This window comes from Aulonocara stuartgranti (assembly GCF_965226115.1).
Source record: "Aulonocara stuartgranti genome assembly, chromosome: 7".
Lineage (NCBI taxonomy): Eukaryota > Metazoa > Chordata > Actinopteri > Cichliformes > Cichlidae > Aulonocara > Aulonocara stuartgranti.
In genome coordinates this window covers 4,506,947-4,525,847 of record NC_138945.1, presented here as the reverse complement: position 1 = coordinate 4,525,847, position 18,901 = coordinate 4,506,947, and the positions used below count along the sequence as shown (strand labels likewise).

At 42.1% G+C, this 18,901-nt stretch overlaps 1 protein-coding gene across 3 annotated transcripts in view; it reads right to left on the bottom strand.

The window, feature by feature from the left end:
• ndrg4 (NDRG family member 4) overlaps nt 1-18,901 on the bottom strand; it is a 67,339-nt gene that overhangs the window by 20,785 nt on the left and 27,653 nt on the right. For 2 of the 3 annotated variants that reach the window (XM_082541959.1, XM_082541960.1), the window contains exons 2-4: nt 12,022-12,112; nt 9,532-9,690; nt 4,129-4,167 (exon numbers count right to left, since the gene is read on the bottom strand). In XM_082541959.1, coding sequence (XP_082398085.1) covers nt 4,129-4,167; nt 9,532-9,690; nt 12,022-12,099 — 276 coding nt within the window. In that variant the 5' untranslated portion in view covers nt 12,100-12,112. The remainder of the gene's footprint in view (nt 1-4,128; nt 4,168-9,531; nt 9,691-12,021; nt 12,113-18,901) is intronic. The other variant, XM_082541961.1, reaches the window with a different exon arrangement.

Below are 18,901 nucleotides of genomic sequence, written 5' to 3'. Positions count from 1 at the left end.
TGAATGTCTATGAGCATTTCTACCAAAAATTTCACAATAAACTGATGTTTTCACATCATGTGATGAATGTAAATTTTAACCCAGTCAGTTCTTATACGCCTATATTAGGTCTACAGTCAATCAGTCTGCCAGCTTTAGAGGAAAAGAAAAAAATTTTTTTTTAATACAAAACATATAAATCATGATGTTTTTGTACACTTACTTTTAGTACCTCGACCTAACCAAAGAGTGAGTGAACATGAAAAAAGCCTCAAAGGGAACAGAAAGAAAATGTTACCAACTGGGATTAAACCTCAGTCCTCTGGAAGAAAATGTTCCTTTTACCAACAGCTAGAAGAATTTTTATGATGCAATCTTTTATTTGTAAAGAGAACAACAGCTTATTCACACCGTAGCCCGATAGACCAAAATAACGTTTTGAAATTTCCGTCCCTTTAATACGAGCAGCTTTACTGTGTGACTACAGACGCAGTGTCCACTGTTAGTTTGTGTGCAAAAATAAAAATGGCACATTGTGATTTCACAGCAGCCTACGCACTGTAATTGTTTCTTGGACAAAAAGGAGTAGATGCCCGCTGATATTTTGTTTACTATTAAAACCATAATCTGCATTTGTACATAAATGACAGTAATTTAAATCCCAGTGACTCTTCCCTACAATTCTAAAGTCTGCTTTTGGCACATTTCAGGAATCTCTCATCTGGCAAAGCTTTGTTCGATACTCTGATCAAACCAACTGCACATTTTCACAAATTCAGCAGAGATTTTTTTAGCTCATCGTCCATCTCCAAACACCTTACGATCGTAAAATTAGAACTGTTGATGAAGAGATGGTGTTTATTTATGGCTGTAGATTCCTGGGTTACAGCTGATCACTGGTTATATTAAAATACAGTAGCTCAAACAGCTGCAAAACCTATTTCCCCAGCACAGAGATGCTGAATTCTATAAGGCAAAACCACAAATATGTGTCTCTGAGTCTTCTATCAAAAGTTACAGCTAACTCTAAGGATTCAGTAATACTAGCTGTACCTCTTAACATGTTCACTCTGAAACTGGAGAAAAGGAGTTCAAATGTTTGCTGCGTATAAACAGAACGAAGCAACATTATTTTATTTCACTTGGATATTAGATGCTTTAAACTGTTTTGGGCATTTGCAGTGGAGGGATAGTGGATATATTGGACAGTGAATACAGAGCTGCCAGGCAGGAGGAAAAGAGGAAGATGACAGATAAGATTGATAAATGTAGTGAGAAGCAGAGGGTTGGTGAGACAGTCCTGTCCCCTAAAGGGAGCAGCACAAAGAACAAGAAGAGGCGCAAGAAGTTCTGAACATCTGTATATTTTGTCTTTTGTGAAACCGTGCACAGTTATCGCTTGAGAAAAAAAGATCTCACTGCGACAGCCTGTTTAAATAAAGCTTTTAAGCTCCTTTTACTCAGGGAATAATTAACTAAGCTTATTTAAAACAACATGTGTATTAGCAGTGTTTCTGCAGTCAGAGCTGTGAATGTGAAAGACTTGGGGTTTTGTAATTAGAGTCAGCCCATCAGCTGCCACTATGTGCCTCCATTACATTAATGAGCGCTGTAATTAAACAATATAATGCAGATCGTTTGCATTATGCAAACGAATCGCAAAGGGATGCAAAACTACTACAAAAAAACACAAAAAGAAACCCAACAACAGCACAAAAGCAGCCATAAAATGACTTTAAACAGTTAAAACGTGAACCGACAAGGATCCAAACAGACCACAAAAACATTAAACCACAAAACGAGATGCCAAAGAACTGCAACAAGTTTTTCTGCCCCACATCTACTGCGTGTAGTGGGTCGAGGCCTTTCCTGGCTTGCTCTACTTCGGGGCTTTCCTTTTGATCTTAGATGCTGAATTCTGTCACTCATATTTTTGTTGAAGTCAAACTGTTTTATAACAAACTGTAAAGTCCTTTAAAAATCATTTTCATCTTTAGATCACACACATGTTCATACAGTCCAGTATCAATGCTGATGTTTTAAAAATAATGACGTACTTTGTGTCACCACTAGAAAGCTGTGTGAGAGCTCCTTTATCAGTTGAGCAATCACGATGGATCATGGAGGAAGTAGTAAAAACTTTCCCTACCCTACCCATCGTACACAGACTTTCACAGAAATCGCACATCACGTGGAAAAGAATGACTTTTATAAGTGAGGCAGAAACCTTTAAAATGCAGCGTTATCATCTGAAGCATCAGGTGGAAGTGTAAAGCAGACGTGTTCTGTGAAACGTCTGACGCTCAGCACACGTTTGATTAAAATAAACCAGCAGAGGTGAAGTGTGAAGCTCCACTCAAGGCTTATTCACCAGATTATGTAACAGTTCATGAAGGTTTATTCAGGTGTTATTAGCTAATTAGCTGGGTCCAGTTAAAAATCATGGCCCAGCAACTCATAGTCAAGTTGATGACAAAGTCGTTTTTGCTGTGAAAAGCCCTCGTTGTGAGTTTGTTTTATTGATTTATTGTTGGCTCTGTTGTAATTCTAGCTTTTGCTTCCCTCCTGTGTTTTAATGTGTATTCTCTGAGTCTCAATGGGACTACATGTATAAATAAAAGTTTAATTAAACGTTCCGGGAATGATAATACTTCAAATGTGATGCAGGTCATAAAATGTGCAAATTTAGATAACAGCAGTTATTCTATATGTTGCAAATAAAAGACATTTGTTTACTTGATGTTTGTGACACTGTGATGCCTCTTTATGGTCAGCTGTGTGTTCTATGTACCAAGTAGCCAAAATGTAACTTATATATTCAAGGCCACATTTTAAGAGCTAAACTACTCAGCTAAACCAAGTCAGCACCAATGACACAAATATTTAAGAGCAAAGGTTGCACAAGGAAGCAGGCTGAGTTGAAGGAGGATAAGATATTCTTTGCTGATCCCCATATGGAAACTCATTTACTGAATTAGGAGCAATTAGCAGCTATCATAAGGTGTCAGGGGACCAACTCGAACCTGCAAGCCTTGGTCCAGGGAGAATTAATCAGTGCCAGTATAAAGAGAACACACACAGAAGGGTCCCACTCTGGCCTGCATTCAAACCTAGTGCTAACTACTGAGCTATTGCACTGGCCATAAGGACAGAGAGGGTGTTGAGACTAGTAGTTAAACATATGCCATTTTATGACCAGTAGTCAATGTAGTAAATTAGGTTAACAGATGTAGGCCATATATTATCCTTTAGTTCTGATGGTGTGCTATGTATGTAGTTTAGTCTCTATTATACTCTTGAATAAAAGAAACATAATCATTTTGTAGTTCATTAGATAAAGTGTGCATTACTCTGTATCCTTGATCAGCTGTGAATGTCTTACACTGTTTTCTTGAAATGTTTTATTGCTGAATCATGTGAAGTAGACTAGGTGTCTGTGCAGAAGAGATAAAACCACATTCCTTAACCCCCTTCCTACTTCACACAGAAAGACAGGGAGGCAAGGTCAAGGAATTAGAAAACATGTGAAGATGCAGCTTTTATGACAAGGAGGGGGGCTGTTACTAGCTATAAAAGTCTGCGAAAGTTGCTACCATTTTGAGACATGCTGTTGACCCTCTGCAAGCATCTCTCCCGTCCGGACGCTGTAATGCTCTTTGTGTTGAATTGTATGGAAATAAATGATTGTTGATTGAGCATTTATACACCGAGTATTGTCCTTCCTTCAGCCCAAAGATTAAAAGAATTGGGAGATTTCAACAAGGGTTAGCTTGAAAAGTTTTACAAGCAGCAGTGTGTTTGAGTGTGGATTTACAGTACTTAGCAGGATTAGGAGAAAAAGATCAGTCCAAGCAAGAAGCACACTACATCGCCAGATGTAGCTTCTAAGTAGTTCCAATACTGCTCAATATACATTTGATTTTTTTCAATATTTAGCAATATATTGGTGCCAGTGTCCAGAAGGCACTTCCATACTTCATTGTCATCTCCCTCTTGAAGGGATCATTTGATTCAGGAAGACATCACTGTTTACCCAAGTAAGCTGACACAAAGTAATAACAAAGAAAGATGAAAAGGCCACAAAACACATGATAAAAAAGGTAACGGAGAGAGAAAGTCGAGCTTCCTCTCTCACACATCTACTCATACCTTCCAGTCACCTGGTGGCATCAGCTGTTCACAGCTATCCTGCAGAGAGAGACAAGCAGACATAACAGACAGAGAGAGAGAGAAAGAATTAAAACTGGAAGAAGAAGTAGTCTGAAGTCACACAAAGAAATATTCCTCACACATGCACTGTTGGAACTGAAGAGCAGCACAGACTGTGCACTGTAGGTCCAAACCACAGACACACAACAACACAGTTTCCCAGAGGCGCGTCAGCAGTACAGCACACAAAATGCACTGTACTGTCTGTGACTTTTACAGTCATTATGGTAATTTCTGTGACTCTAAATATACATGTGTTTTTACACAACAGTCCGAATGGATTCAACAGAGGGCAAGACAACCTGAAGCTGCAAATCAGCACAGTGTTTAACTCCTCTCTGCAGTCACCTGTTTCTGCATTCATCTGGTTATTGCTTAATAACTTCTTGATAGATAGAATTATTATATCATTAAAACTGTATGCGGAAATAACTGAATTAATCTTCAAGAACTGTGTAAAATTACAGAACCGGATAAAACCACAGCTTTGATTTCGTGGTTATCTTGCTTCTTCTTTATGAATGTACCATTTTGGATGCCCAATTTGATATTTTACATACAACGTAAATGTTGCTTATTGAGAAAGAAAGAGGGAAACAATAAACTGAAGACGCCTGCGTCCACACACACAGGACGGTGCTGCAGAGAGCAGTAAAAATCAGCAGAATCTGAAATGCAGGCTTTCTTTCCAGCACTGACTATTTTTCATTTTGATTCCTGAGCCACAGTATACTTGATGCAATGCAATACTAGATAAACACTGATAAAAAAGTGTTCTTACTTTACATCTAGTTAATAGTTTGCAGTCTATCAAACGTCTGCGTGTGCGGTTAGTGCTGTAATGTGCATTCCCATTCAACAAAGATGATTTATTAAAGCGCATGTGGGAAACTGGGAACAAATCCGCAGTAAGAAAAGAAAAAGTGATGGAGAATGGTGATTTTTAAAAAAAAAAGAAGTAAACAGCCAGATCCCCTTGACAGGAGCCACTTCAGCAGCGTGTGCAGCTGTAACGCTGAGGTAAATGATCGAGGCATAAAAATAACACTTTTGTCGTCTGGCCTCAGCGGTGAAATGAGTCACGTCCTCTGGGCCAGTCTGACACCTTCACTGCCAAAAATAAAAAAAATCAAATCAAATTCAGAGACTGATTGATGACAAGCTGGTTTGAGTCAACGTGACAGCTGTGACAGTCAAAGCGTTCCAGCTCTGCCAGACAAATTATTAATCAGACAGTCGATATTTTTTAATCTTGCACGAGGGGCTCACTTTTTAGGGAACCTGGTCTCGACTGACAGTTGAAAGGATGGGCTCACCTTTTCTAAAGTCTTAAAACAACGCTCACACGTGAGATTTCAATCAAGTGACTCTCATCCAGAGTAAAATTTCATTTAAAAAAGTACTTGCTGCTGAAGTTATGGTAACACATGTACAGGTTTAAGTCGACAATACAAAATATTAAGCAGAATATAATATTAATATCCATTAAAAAAATCATCCCAGGATATGATGCTACTTTTTAAAAAAAAACACTTTTGATATTAAAGTGATATTTTTTATATTCCTGATGGTAACAAGTTAAAATGACATTTCAAGCTCAAAAAACGGCGAGTATCATAAAACATACTGTTAATGGTATGTTAATTAACATTATGTTAATGGTAGAAAACTAAAATGCTATTATGATGGTATACGAACTAATAAAATTAAGTAAATATGTCCAAACAGACAATATTTTTTGATATTACAGTGAAACCACTGTTTTAATGGACAACCCAACAACTACTGATCCGGCTCCATAAAAGTAACATAAGAAAATCAATCTTTTTGGTGTTTATTGGGGTCTGGGCCATAGAGGCAGCGACCTAGGCAGAGATTGTGCCACCCTCAGCCCTCAGCATGTGTTAGGTCTGCCCCGGGATCTCCTCCCATTCCCTAAACACCTCACCAAGGAAGCATCCAGGTGGGGTTCTAGTCATGTCTGACCTACCTCCACTGGCAGCGTCCAATCTAGAGACATACATATTAACTGGAAAGCACGCTATATCAGAAAGGGAATAGCTATTTAAATGTACATTTTTAGCCATTTATTAAGGAATTTTTACTTTTTTAAATTTCATAATGATGTCATTAGTATCACACACGTGCACAGTTTTAAATACAGGCAGACACTTGATTTATGTCCCACAGTATCCCACAGTTCATCACGTTTCAGTGCTCAGCTAAACTGATGTTTGTTTTAAGACACAAATAAACACAGTGAGCCCATCGTTTGAGAGCAGATGTATTTATAAAAAGCTTTTTTCTTTTCTGTCATAAATAAATGCATCCTAATGTGTAATAAAATAACACATGATTAGGAGTAACATTTAAAAGGATTTTGTTGCCATTTGTCATGACAACGGTGACTTCACCCATCCTAACCTGTGTTATTTTGGAATGTATCACTTATTCTTGCTCTGCTGCTTTTGGAAAGCTTAAAGCAGAGCAGGAACATCTGGAAATCCGGTAAAAAAAAAAAAAAGTGAGTGCATGCACATGAGGTTAGACACCAATCAGAACATCACACAGATGGTCTTCACACTGCTTCGTTATTAAACATGCACAGTTTGAGTCTTAGGTTGTGAGTTTATATGAGGGATTCTGGAAACATTTCTGAAAGAAAATATGACAACATTAAAAATGGAATCTGCACATATGCATAGTCAAAAGAAAAAGTGCTGGAATAAGGGATGATAGAAGTTTAAGTAATTAGCAATGAATACTGAAAAAAAGGAAAGGAGTGGCACTCAGAGTTAGATCAGGGACACACCTAAAAAGAAAGAAAGATGTCACTAAAAACAGCGGGACCTGAAGTTGCCCAGCAGAACAGAATGAGCTAACTGTGTGGTTGTTAGAGAAGGTGAAGGTGTGAGGGTGACACAGAAACGTAAAGGGCAACTTCGGTCCCCGCAGATTTCATGCATTGTTCTCAGATGGAAAATGTTAGTGATGATAGTACGGTGGTCGGACCAGCAGGTGGCACTCTTCTCTTTCTTATTACTCCCATCCCCAGCAGAGTAGGGGATGTGCTGCATTTCAGTTCAGGGAAAAGGAAGATCACAAACACACTGCTCATGGAAACCAATAGGGATGAACTCTTAGAGATGGTGTAAGGCTTCCTTTACTGCAGGTGATCCCCACAGACTGTGTACTCTGTAAGGCTGCATAGTGACGCTGTTGTGGAGATGTTGTGGTTCTTTGCCGGCATCTCTGACTCGCTGTCAGTAGCTGGTTTAGTGAATGTTTGCCTTCATTTTTAGGGGTTTTCTTTTCTTCCCCGCCAGATATTTTTGTTGAAATGCAGGACTACGTATAATTAATCAGGTAGAGAAAGATCTGAGGAATGATGTGATAAAGTCTGATCTTAGAACGGAGAGGGGAAACAATGTTGTCATTGAGGCAACAAGTATAAAGCAGCATAAATAATACTCTACAAGATAGTAGGCCTAGTCACAGGTTTGTGTGTTGCAAGTGGTTTTATAGATTATATATAAGAGTAAGATATGGGGATTTTATTGTGAAAGTATTTGACGTATAAAGGAAAATATGCACTGCAAACCAAACATGTTTCTTCTGCAGCTGTTAACACATTTAAAATATTTAACATTTAAGAATAAAACATTGAAAAATAAAATTGGAAGTCTAAAAAATTACATTTGATCAGAGTTAAAGGCTAATTTGCAAAGCTGTGGTAGTTTCCAGGTCGGTTGTTTTTTTGACACATTTTTTACTTTTTTCTTGTAATATGATTATATTGATATATGATATAATATTTTTATGTGATATAACAAACTACGTATGGTAACAACGCTTCAGTTTTATTGTTTATTCATTTGGTGAAAGAGAAAAAACTGATGCTCGGTCATTGGACCTAGTTTTTGTTTGTTTATAGAGTTTGACTCTGAATCTGACAAGAAGTTTACAATGCGTCACTACAACTGTCATGCTAGCTACTGTCATGCTAATACTGATACTAAATGCTACATTCTTCTATAGTGACAATGACAATTTGCTGATGACACCCAGTTATATCTCTCTTGCAAACCTGATTCCTCCCTCCCACCTTCTTCCCTTACAGAATGTCTATCCGAGTTAAAATCCTGGTTTAGCTCTAATTTTCTAAAGCTCAATGAGGATAAAACTGAGATCCTCCTTATTGGCACCAAATCCAACCTTTTGAAGGCAAACCATTTCTCACTCACCATCGATAACTCCACAGTTCTCCTCAGGTTAAGAGCCTTGGTGTCATCCTAGACAGTTCACTTTCCTATAAATCTCACATCAATAATCTCACCCGTTCTGCCTACTTCCATCTACGTAACATTAATAGATTGCTTCCTTCTCTTTCCACCCAGTCTACGTCCATTCTTGTCCATAGTCTTGTTACCTCCCGTATTGACCACTGCAATTCTCTTTTGCATGGTCTCCCCCAAAAATCCCTCCATAAGCTTCAACTGGTTCAGAACTCTGCTGCTCGCATTATCACCAGAACCCCTCCTACCAGCACATCACCTGTTCTTCAGGAACTTCACTGGCTCCCTGTGAAATTCCGGATAATTTTCAAACTTCTTCTGCTCACCTTCAAGGCCATTCATAACCTCGCTCCTCCTTACCTTTCTGACCTGTTAACCACCACCTGTTCTGCCCGTTCACTTTGTTCTTCTTCTTCTATCCAGCTTGCTGTACCTTCCTTCCGCCTCACCACCATGGGAAGCAGAGCTTTCAGCTGCTCTGCTCCCAGGCTGTGGAACTCTCTGCCCCCAGAAATAAGAAACATTGGTTCTCTCCCCCAGTTTAAATCCCAACTCAAAACTCATCTGTTCAAATCTGCATATTCACTGTGAATCCACTGTTTGTTCATTTTATCTTGTGCTTTTATTTTATTGTTCTTATTCTGCCATTGTTTTACTAAGTGTTTTATCCTATTGTAAAGTGTCCTTGGGTGACTTGAAAGGCGCTCATAAATAAAATTTATTATTTTTATTATTATTATTATAATTTAACACAATTTATGTTTAAAAAAATATCATAACCATAATTACCGGTGCCAAAAATGGCAAATATCTTTACATAAACCTTTACTTGTGTTGAGATTTTTGAATTTAAAACTAAATATTGTGAACAATTTACTGATCTTATTACTTAAGTGAGATTTTCTACACAGGAACTGTTTTTTACCATAATTGCTCCCGACTTTGTCATCCACCTTAGAATATTAAACATCTACTTTAGTGTCTAGTCTAGTGTGTGTTTGAATCAGTGTACTAGTGATCAGATGTTTCTACTTGTTATGGTAGTTACCGGGAGGACCCCGCTGGTCCGACGGCGGGTCTGGCGGAGCCAGTGCCGTGCGAAGACATGCCAGCGGTGAGTGGAGCGACTGGGGGGAGGGGGGTTGTTAAGAGGCGCGGGGGCGGTGGGGCCCTGGAGCCCCCCTGATGCCTCCTCTCCTTTATCCTGCTGTGTTGTGAAACAAGCATAACAAGGTGGTTACTGGGAAACATCTGGGGAAGACATAGCAGCAACATACAGTCAACATGAAAACATGCTAATCATTCATGGTTTATTTCTAATACGCTTAGAAATGAGCTCCAGGGGTGTCAAACATCAAACATAAGGTTCACAGGCCTGATCTAAATTCATATACGCTGCATGTTTTTGTCCCTCGATGGGTAAAAACTGTAAACCTTAAAGTGAATGTGTGGAAAAAATCCCACAACTCTGACTATCTATGTGTTTTGGACATTTTCAGAAGGATCTTTTACTTCTCTACTAAGACCGAGTTTATTAATATTAATTACTTTAAATCAAATTAGAATGAACCGGCATTTATATTGTGACTTACCAACAAAGCACCACTGGGCTGTAAATCAGGCCAGTGAAAAATAATGAGTTTGACACGCCTGCTCGAAGCCTTTAAATGTCCAAGGAAGGAGATTTCTTGCGTAACTTAATTGCTTTGTTTCTGTTCCAGTGTCATCCCAAAAGGTCAGGCTGAAGATCTGTGGCCTTCCTTTTATTGAGGAACAAGTTGTGGGCAGAGACCTGCTGGAGTAGACTGTCCACATGCAACTCAAAACCAGGACCATGCTGGATTCATATCACAAGGGAAGCTTCAGAGCGGAAAAGTGTGTCTCAGCTTTTAGACATACTAGATGTCATGTTAGAATGAATTATTATTACAGGTTATATGATATAATAAGACATAAGTAACATTTTGTGCGATGTCCTTTTAGCCTTAGTACCCCTAAAATCTAAACTAATTCAAATTTCAAGCACTAGTAAGTTAGTGTACAAAAATCTTTTATTTGTTATGAGGCTTTTAGTGTGAAACAACAGCTGTTGTTGTTTTTTCCTTGGCTTGTGGTTATTCATGTCGCAGCAATATTATATTATGCTGAGAAAAAGAAAGCATAATGCTGCCACCACCGCGCTTCACTATAGGGACGTATTAGTTAGAGAACCTTCTAAGTTTTTTCTACCATTTAAATGCACCACTGTTAGTTTATTTCTAGTTTTAAAAGCTCAGACACATGAAAATCTTACAGTTTCTGTTTCGCTGGATTTTAGGACGTCTCCGCTGTCCCCATATGAACTGAATGCAGCATTAGTCCGACATGCCTTACGACGAGTTTACCAGTGTTTGGTTCCAGAAGGTAATCACTCAGTAACCGCTCTTAAAGGTCACTAACATGCTACTGCAAACACCGGAGCAACAGACTTTGAAAGAGCTGGGGGGGATAAAAGTGTGAGTGTGTCTGGGGTGAAGTGCTCTTCGACTGAACGATAACTTGAGTCGTGCAGACACGTAGCTTGATCGATGGCTCCGTTATTTACAAGCAGAGAGTCGTAATGAGCAGGGCTAACAACCTTTAGCTGATCAATGGCAGAATTAGTCGTTCATATTGATGCGTGGCATGTTGTGCTCCTTCAAATAAGCTACTGAGACAAAAAAGACCTACTCTATATACTAGATGTCTTATTTCTGACGCACTGGTAAAGTGAGTCACGCCTAATGTGGTTTTATTTGCCGCCTCTCTGATTCCTCCAGCACAAATAAGAGGCCTGTCTGAAGCACAGGACTTGTCCACATGTATTTATGCTTGTTTTCGTGTTCTTCTGGGTTTGATTGATGTTGTTGCCAATTTGTTTCTATGATGATCACAACAGCTTTGTCACAATTGCCCAATCAGGGTGCGCAATCAATTTTCTTTCTCTGAACTTGCCCTGCTGTATTGGCTCAAGCATCCTTCATCTCTTTTCTTTCTTCTCCATTAACACAAAGTCACTTCACCAGGAAATTGCTCATATCTGGCCTCTTCAAGTAACTTTTTCATTTGGTATTGTCTATACCATTTTTATCATTACTGCAATGAGAGGCATTCAAGCGCCCCTGACTCAGCCACAACTTGTACCTGTTGCTTATTTAATGGATAAGTGGACTGGAATAAGTGGCTCTTATTTAACCACCTACTGCCTATTCGCTGTTTTTCACTCTATGTCCTGCACCGCTCCCTCTCTCTCTCTTACCCTCCTCTTAAATGAGCTTTCATCTTCTCACAGTGCTGCTATCAAAGAGTCATGGTTGGATGGAGTTCATTAATTTCCTCCTCCACTGGTAAACAAGCTCATTGTCTAATTATAAGTCATCACAGCTAATGAGCACAAACATCTCCGTTATAATATGCCAAGAGTTTCTGAGGACGTCGTCCTGCGCACGCTAATCAGCTACAAGACAGGAAGGTTAATGGCAACAAAGAGAACGCACGGTAAATAAACAGGTCGACTAACCATGTCTGAGTCCACTCCTCTCTGCTCCGGCAGCAGGGGCTTCTCCTCCGTGAACTGCTGCTCCTTCATCCCCGCCATCCTGGACAGCAACCTGCAATCACCATGGCAACACGCAGAAAAAGACACATCTAAGGTTACGCTCGCATTTCATCACACAGAGCACGCTGTGGAGCTGACCTTAAAACAACAGTTAAAATAAAACAATCATTCGCATCTCTGTGAGAAGACGGCAGCGGTGACGTCCTTCACCGGATGATTTCAGAAATCTGGGAGGAATCGGATCGCTGATTAAATGTTTCTGCTGACCTGGAATAAACAGAGCTGCTCACAGATGAGGAGCTGATTGGAAACAGAGACGGAATCATGATGCAAAACAGCTTTGCTACAAACCTGCTGCCATCCTTTGAAAATTTTTACGGCAATGAAAAATGTATTTCTATCACTTTTTGGAAACATAGAGACAAAATTTACATATACAGTGGGGGAGAGAATCTAGAGCACAGTAATGACCAGAATTTTAAAAAGCCTGGGAGAAATGTCTAAGAGCAAATCCCCCACAGTGAGTCAGTCGATCCACTGGAGGCATTTATGACATTTGTAGATGCATATTTTTGCCTTCTCTTTTTGTGATATTGGTTGTAACAAAAGGGTAAAACATGGCAGTTTTATCCAAAAATAATTCAAGAGCACAATTAAACAAAAAATGACTCCAAGAATGCATTTCATGTTAAACCTGAGCCCTAAATTTAAAGTGATGCTTTTTCTTAAACATCAATGTACACTTCTGTAAATGCTTGTTGGTAGCTTTTGAAGCATGTTTCATAGACTAGCTTCTGGCTTCGAAAGCACAATATACTAGCAACCAAAATGCTAATGTTAAAGCTTCTTGTTCAAAATCCGTGAGTGATGTTGCTATGATTATGCCCACTTTTTATATAAAAAAAAACATGCTGTATTTAAACGCTACTGTAAACATGTAAATACTAGAAAATGTTGCAGCAGCCAAACACATGCCAACTGGTCTCTAACAAGTTAGTTAGCAGGTATGATAGCGCTCCATGCTCTTGTTCAAATATGGCTAATGCTTGCTCCAAAAACATGGCTGTAGCCAAAATACTAACACTGAGGCTTAAAATGCACACACTATAAAATATGGGCTAAAGCACAGACACTATGTCCATCTTTTACATAGTGTGTGGTTCTGCACAATTCTAGACTCTGTATGTCAGTCCCCGAGGAGTAAACCAAAGTGGAGAGGAATAAAGAGGAAAAGTATGATCATCACTGTAATGATCATACTTTGCAAAGTAACAAAAACGCATTCACAATTGGAGTGGACATAGATGCTTACTGACCGCGATTCCTCTTTTAAAAGTGGAGCTTGGGAGTACACACGCTGCAAGAAAAACAGGGCTACGTGAAGGTTTGATCAAGCAGGCTTATTGTGCTTTACAACACGGCCACAGCACGTAGTTACACACAAGGAAGCCAACAGACACTGACACATGAACACACCCTGCGAGTGGGCTCAGCCAGCATCAGAAGATTAACAGTGCTAGATGTTGACATCAGTCCACCAACAGTGAAACACAGAGGAGCATGCCCACGCTCAAAGGGCTCAGGGCTAATTTAGCTGATACTGCAGGCCTCAGCACTGGAAGGCTTTGTTGCATTTATTTTACATTAAATAGCACTATCAAGACAAACTGAGGAGATGCAATGCCCTTCACTGGTAACCATCAGCCCAAATCAGCTGCATGCACGGCTGACAGAATTGTGTTACAGTTTGATTTCAAAAAGTACTTCACTCTATACACTTTAAGGACTTTCTCTGCCTCACATTTATGGCCAGTTTCATCACCAATTAGGCTAACATGCACATCTTTGGACTGCAGTAGAAAGCCAGAGCACCCGGAGGAAGCCCACGCAGGCAAAGAGCAAAAAAGGAAAGGCCCCAGCCAGGATTTGATCACTGTAATTACATTGCCACTGTGTTGCTGTCTGTAAATGCTAACCACTTTCAGGCTTTGGTGAAGCATGTATGGATTCTGTAGGTGACCCTACAAAGCTGCAGGTATGGTCACCAGCTAACTGCCTTGTCAAACCAACTCCTAATATTTTCAGTAATAGATGTGCAGCAGGTGTTATTTGACATTTTCCTTTTCAAATTTTCTCAAATTTCAGTTACATGAATCGATTAAATATCAAAGCAATAGATACTGAAAATATAACATAAAACCAAAACTATATGAAATATCCAAAATGTTTAATGAGATTTGGATAAATCCCCTTCAGCACCACCCTGACCGTGACATCATCATCTCTGCGTCTGATCCCTTCTGTCTCATTTTTCGTTCTCTCCAGCCTCTTTTGTCCTCTACTGCAGCCTCTCTCCTCTCTCTGGCAGTCATGCAGCATAATCTCTGCGTTTTATCCAACACCCTTAAAGAGACAAAGCCCAGATGCCACTTACACTTGCTCCTGGACGCTGATGAAGTGTGTGTTTGTGTGGGTGTGTGTGACCTTACAATGTCAGAACTACTACTTAACATGGAAAGAATCTTCCACCCTAGGAAACAAAACACATCATCGCAGCAGCGTTTTTTAAGCAAAGCTTCACCAGTCAAAACAAATATATGACTTGCTCTGTCTGTGCTAGTGGCAGTGACAGAAGGTGACTTTCTGAGCACAGAGTAGACTGCAGCCTTTGTGTCTGGTGCTCGACTAAATTCTCCAGAGCTGAATGCCTACGTCAGTTTACTGAGTCTGTCACTTAGTGCTGGGCATGTGTTTCATGGCACAGAATATATAGAAAGTCACTGGGACCTAAAAACTTCATGTATACAATCACAAGTTAATTTATTTTTAATGTTTTAAAAACAAGAATTAAGAATGTATGTTGTGGTTTTGGATGTCTAACACAGTATTTTGTGTGCTGAACTTCTAAGTCCTGCTGATTGCTGGTTTATATTTTTGGTATTCCTTCTTTCAGTTTACCCTTCCTCCCTTCTGTCACCCTTCCATTGTAAAAGTCTCAATCAGTGATTTCCCCAGTTTACTTATTTCCTGTTTTATTTTGGTAAGCCCTTTCTTGTATGTTTGGTATTTAGTTTTACCTTCCCTGTCTAGTTTTCCTGATTAGTTACAGCTGTGTTCCCTGGTGTTTCTGTGTGGAGAGAGCGCTGCTACGCACCTAGCGCTAGCATTGGAAGGAGATGCACTGCAGGTACTCCTTGACCTAGCCCCGGCAGAGCAGCATGAGCTCCAGGCCCTCACCATGGCATCAAGAGGCGATTTGGGCAGCGGCACTCCACTGATCAGAGCAGGGAGCATCTGACCATCCGGCCGGGGGAGAGCCTGGGCACCTTTGCAGTGGATGTTTTGCTGTATGCTTGTCGTGGCTACCCGGATTTCCCAGCAGCAGCCCGTGAGGAGCTTAGCCTGCATGCTTTTCTGCGAGGACTCTTTCCAGAGTGACTGCGCCAACACGGACGCCTGGCCATGCCTCGAACTTGGGCGTCCCATCGACAGACCGACCGTTGCTACCGGTGTGATGAGCCTGGCCATGTGGCACGCGACTGCCTGGCGCCCGCCCCGAAGACCAGAACTATGCGGCCTCAGGGAAACAAGAGGGGGAGCGGTGTAGCGAGGGGACCACCGCTCCAGCTTCCTGCCCCCCTCCAAGAACAATGCACGGTGGTGGGCCGAGTCGGGCATATCAAGGGACTCTACCTGAGCTGCTGTTTTGAGGACCAGCCCTGCCGGGCTCCGGTGGATACGGGGTCTACTATTTCCCTAATACGACCTGGGGTGCTCCCTGGGATGTCCGGGCCACTTGTGATGGGTTGGTCACCCACCGACACCCAGCTGATGACGGTGACAGGGGATAGGACTGACATGCGGGGGAAGAAACCATTGCGGATCCGAGTGAAGGATCTGGAGCTGGTGCATGACTTCTGGCTTGCTGACATCCAAGACCAGTGCATCATCAGCCTTGATCTACTGACCCGCTGGGGGGCCTGTGTTGACACCGTAAAGCTGGCTATCACTCTTGGTACAGAGACTCTGGCCCTCCAGTGCGGCCAAAAGCAGGGAACGGAGGGGACCACAGACAGACAAGCCGGGCTTCAGGCAGCTGCCACTCAACAGACTTCGGATGCCGGTGGCTCTGGACCATCTCTACTCGCCTCAGCCCCAGCCTCTAGGCCAGACAAACCTCCCTCGACCGAGACAACCCAAGCTGTTGATGACCTGTGGCAGCGCAGCAGCGTAGGTCTCACCGTTGACCAGTGCCAGCGGTTGAGGTGCCTCCTGGACGAGAATGTGGACATCATCGCCGCTAGTGACAAAGACTGCAGGCAGACGCGGCTGGTTCAGCACACCATCGACACCGGCTCTGCTCAACCCATCCGTCTGCGCCCACACCAGCTGCCCCTCTCGAAACGACAGGAGAACCGGGCCCAGGAGGCACTGGGCATGGCTACTGCTCAGGCCACAGCCAGCCGAGGGGGATGGCTCCCGTTGACCACGCAGCAGCTGAAGCGGAAGCAGGAGGCTGACGCAACGTTGGTTCAGGTGAGGGCCTGGCTGGAGGCGGCACAATGCCCAGGTTGGACGGGGGTGTCGGGACAGGGGCTCGAAGTGAAGGTCTACCACTGCAAGTACAACAATGTGGAGACCCACGACGGCCTCCTAGAAAAGAGCCTGCGACACCAGGTGCCAAGGGGGAGCTTTCATGCCTGGCGACAAGGTTTGGGTGTGCTGCCCGGTTCGCAAGAGAGGAGTGCCCCCCAGGCTGTGCAGTCACTGGCAAGGACCGGCAGAGGTCGTGGAGCGGCTAACAGAACTGGTTTACCGTATCTGCATACCAGGCCCGGGGCGCATGGTAATGTTGCACCAGGACAGACACCGTACCGACCGCCCACTCCAGCAGCCGCCGGGGCAGGGGATGTTGGTGGCACCCCATGTTCTGATGGGGTCCCCTGCTATTCGAGATCGCCTTTGTGTTGGGTAATGGGGTTGTCGGGGACGACTGACCCCTTAGGTGTGGGCTATGTAGTGGGTCAGGGGTGTTTGGCGTTTGACAGCTACGTTCTGTTGTTCCAGGCGGCAGCATTATGTTGCTATGATTACAGGTGACGCTCTCTCTCTGCGACTGTGTGTTTCTGGGTGGAGAGAGCGCCTTTTTGTTGTTGTTGTGTTTTCTGTTGAATGCTAAATAACGGCTGTGCTCCCTGGCTAACTTGCGGGAAGCAAGACCAAATGACACCTCTGTCTCCTCCTTGTCTGAGCTCGCCGCAATATGTTGATTCATGGTTTTCTTCTGTTTTTGTTGTACCGCCTGCTATAAAAAGACAGGCCAGGAAAATCTCCTCCATGTTTTTCGGTGTTTTTTGGTCCATTACTTTAACACTGTGATGCTTACGCCTTTGATAAAGTCTCACAATTGTCACCTTTCTTTTTCTAGATATAAAAATATGGATATGTACTGATAAATGATGAGAATTATAATATTTCTGACTGTCTGAGGCAAAATTTCCCCGATTCAAATCAAATCGATCGAATCGAGGTCTTGTGAATTGTAATCGAACTGATTCTAGAAATCAGTGAGGACACCCAGCCCTAGTCTGTTGCGTTGGGCTCTTTTAATAAAACTCCTCATTTAGGCGATAACGTGGAATCCCACCATCTTTATTCCAGCTCACTCTATGTTCATGACATAGCATCACTTCCTGTCTAGAAGGGTAAGTACTGCCCCCTAGTGGCGCATGATATTCACCAATATAGATTACACCACATCCCCTTTACTGAAGTCAGACTGGTACATTCTTTTGTTCTTCAAACAAAACATAACTGCATATAGTTTTTTCAATACAGGCATACCCCAACATTTCAGGAAACATAAAGTCAGTATTGTCATAAACACTTTTTCTTTTCCTCCTGTAACAGAATAAACACTTTCTCTTTTCTTTTCAACCTGTAACAGAATAAACACTTTTTTCTTTTCAACATGCTACTCTTAAAACCACAACTTAGCATTTGAAACACACTTTTCCGTTTTCAAACAATCAGCTTCACAGATCAAGTCTTTTCGGTTTAATCACCTCCCTACCAGACCGGGTTCTAACCACACCTGGTGTATGGGGTGCGCTTGGCTCAGAAACTGTCTCTGTAGGAGTAGCTTGGATCTGTGTGGCTTCGGTTTGAGCCTCTGTTTGCGGGATCGGCACAAGATGACTGCGGTTCCTTCTAATTGTCCCTTGGGGCCCACTGATGACGTACGATCGTGGAGTCGGGTGGACTGCTGTCACTGTGCCCTGTGCTCTTGCATCCGTGATCCAGACTGGTTGTCCTGGCACCAATTTATCCAGTTCTCTTGTTCTATGTCTCTTGTTAAAACTTTCGGTTTGTCTCAGCCGTTTCTCTCTCTCCGAACAACTAACCTGCTGAAAATCAGGCAGACGGGGCTGTAAGGTTTCAGGAAGCATTGGCAAGGTAGTACGAAGCCTGCGCCCCATGAGAAGTTGAGCCGGGCTGTAGCCATTTGCCAGTGCTGTTGTTCTGTATGCCAGCAACGCCTTGTATGGATCGCTAACCTTTTTGAGGAGATTCTTGATGGTCTGGACGCCTCTCTCCGCTTTGCCGTTGCTCTGCGGGTACCTGGGACTACTGGTAACATGCTCAAAACAGTAGTCCTTTGCAAAGTCTCTCATTTCTTGACATGCAAATTGTGGCCCATTATCGGTGATCAATACTTCAGGGATTCCATGGCGTGCAAATATTGACTGTAAATGCACAATCACATTGGCTGAACGAGTTGGACTGAGTTGAGCAATCTCGACATATCTCGAGAAGTAATCCACTACTAACAGATAGTTTT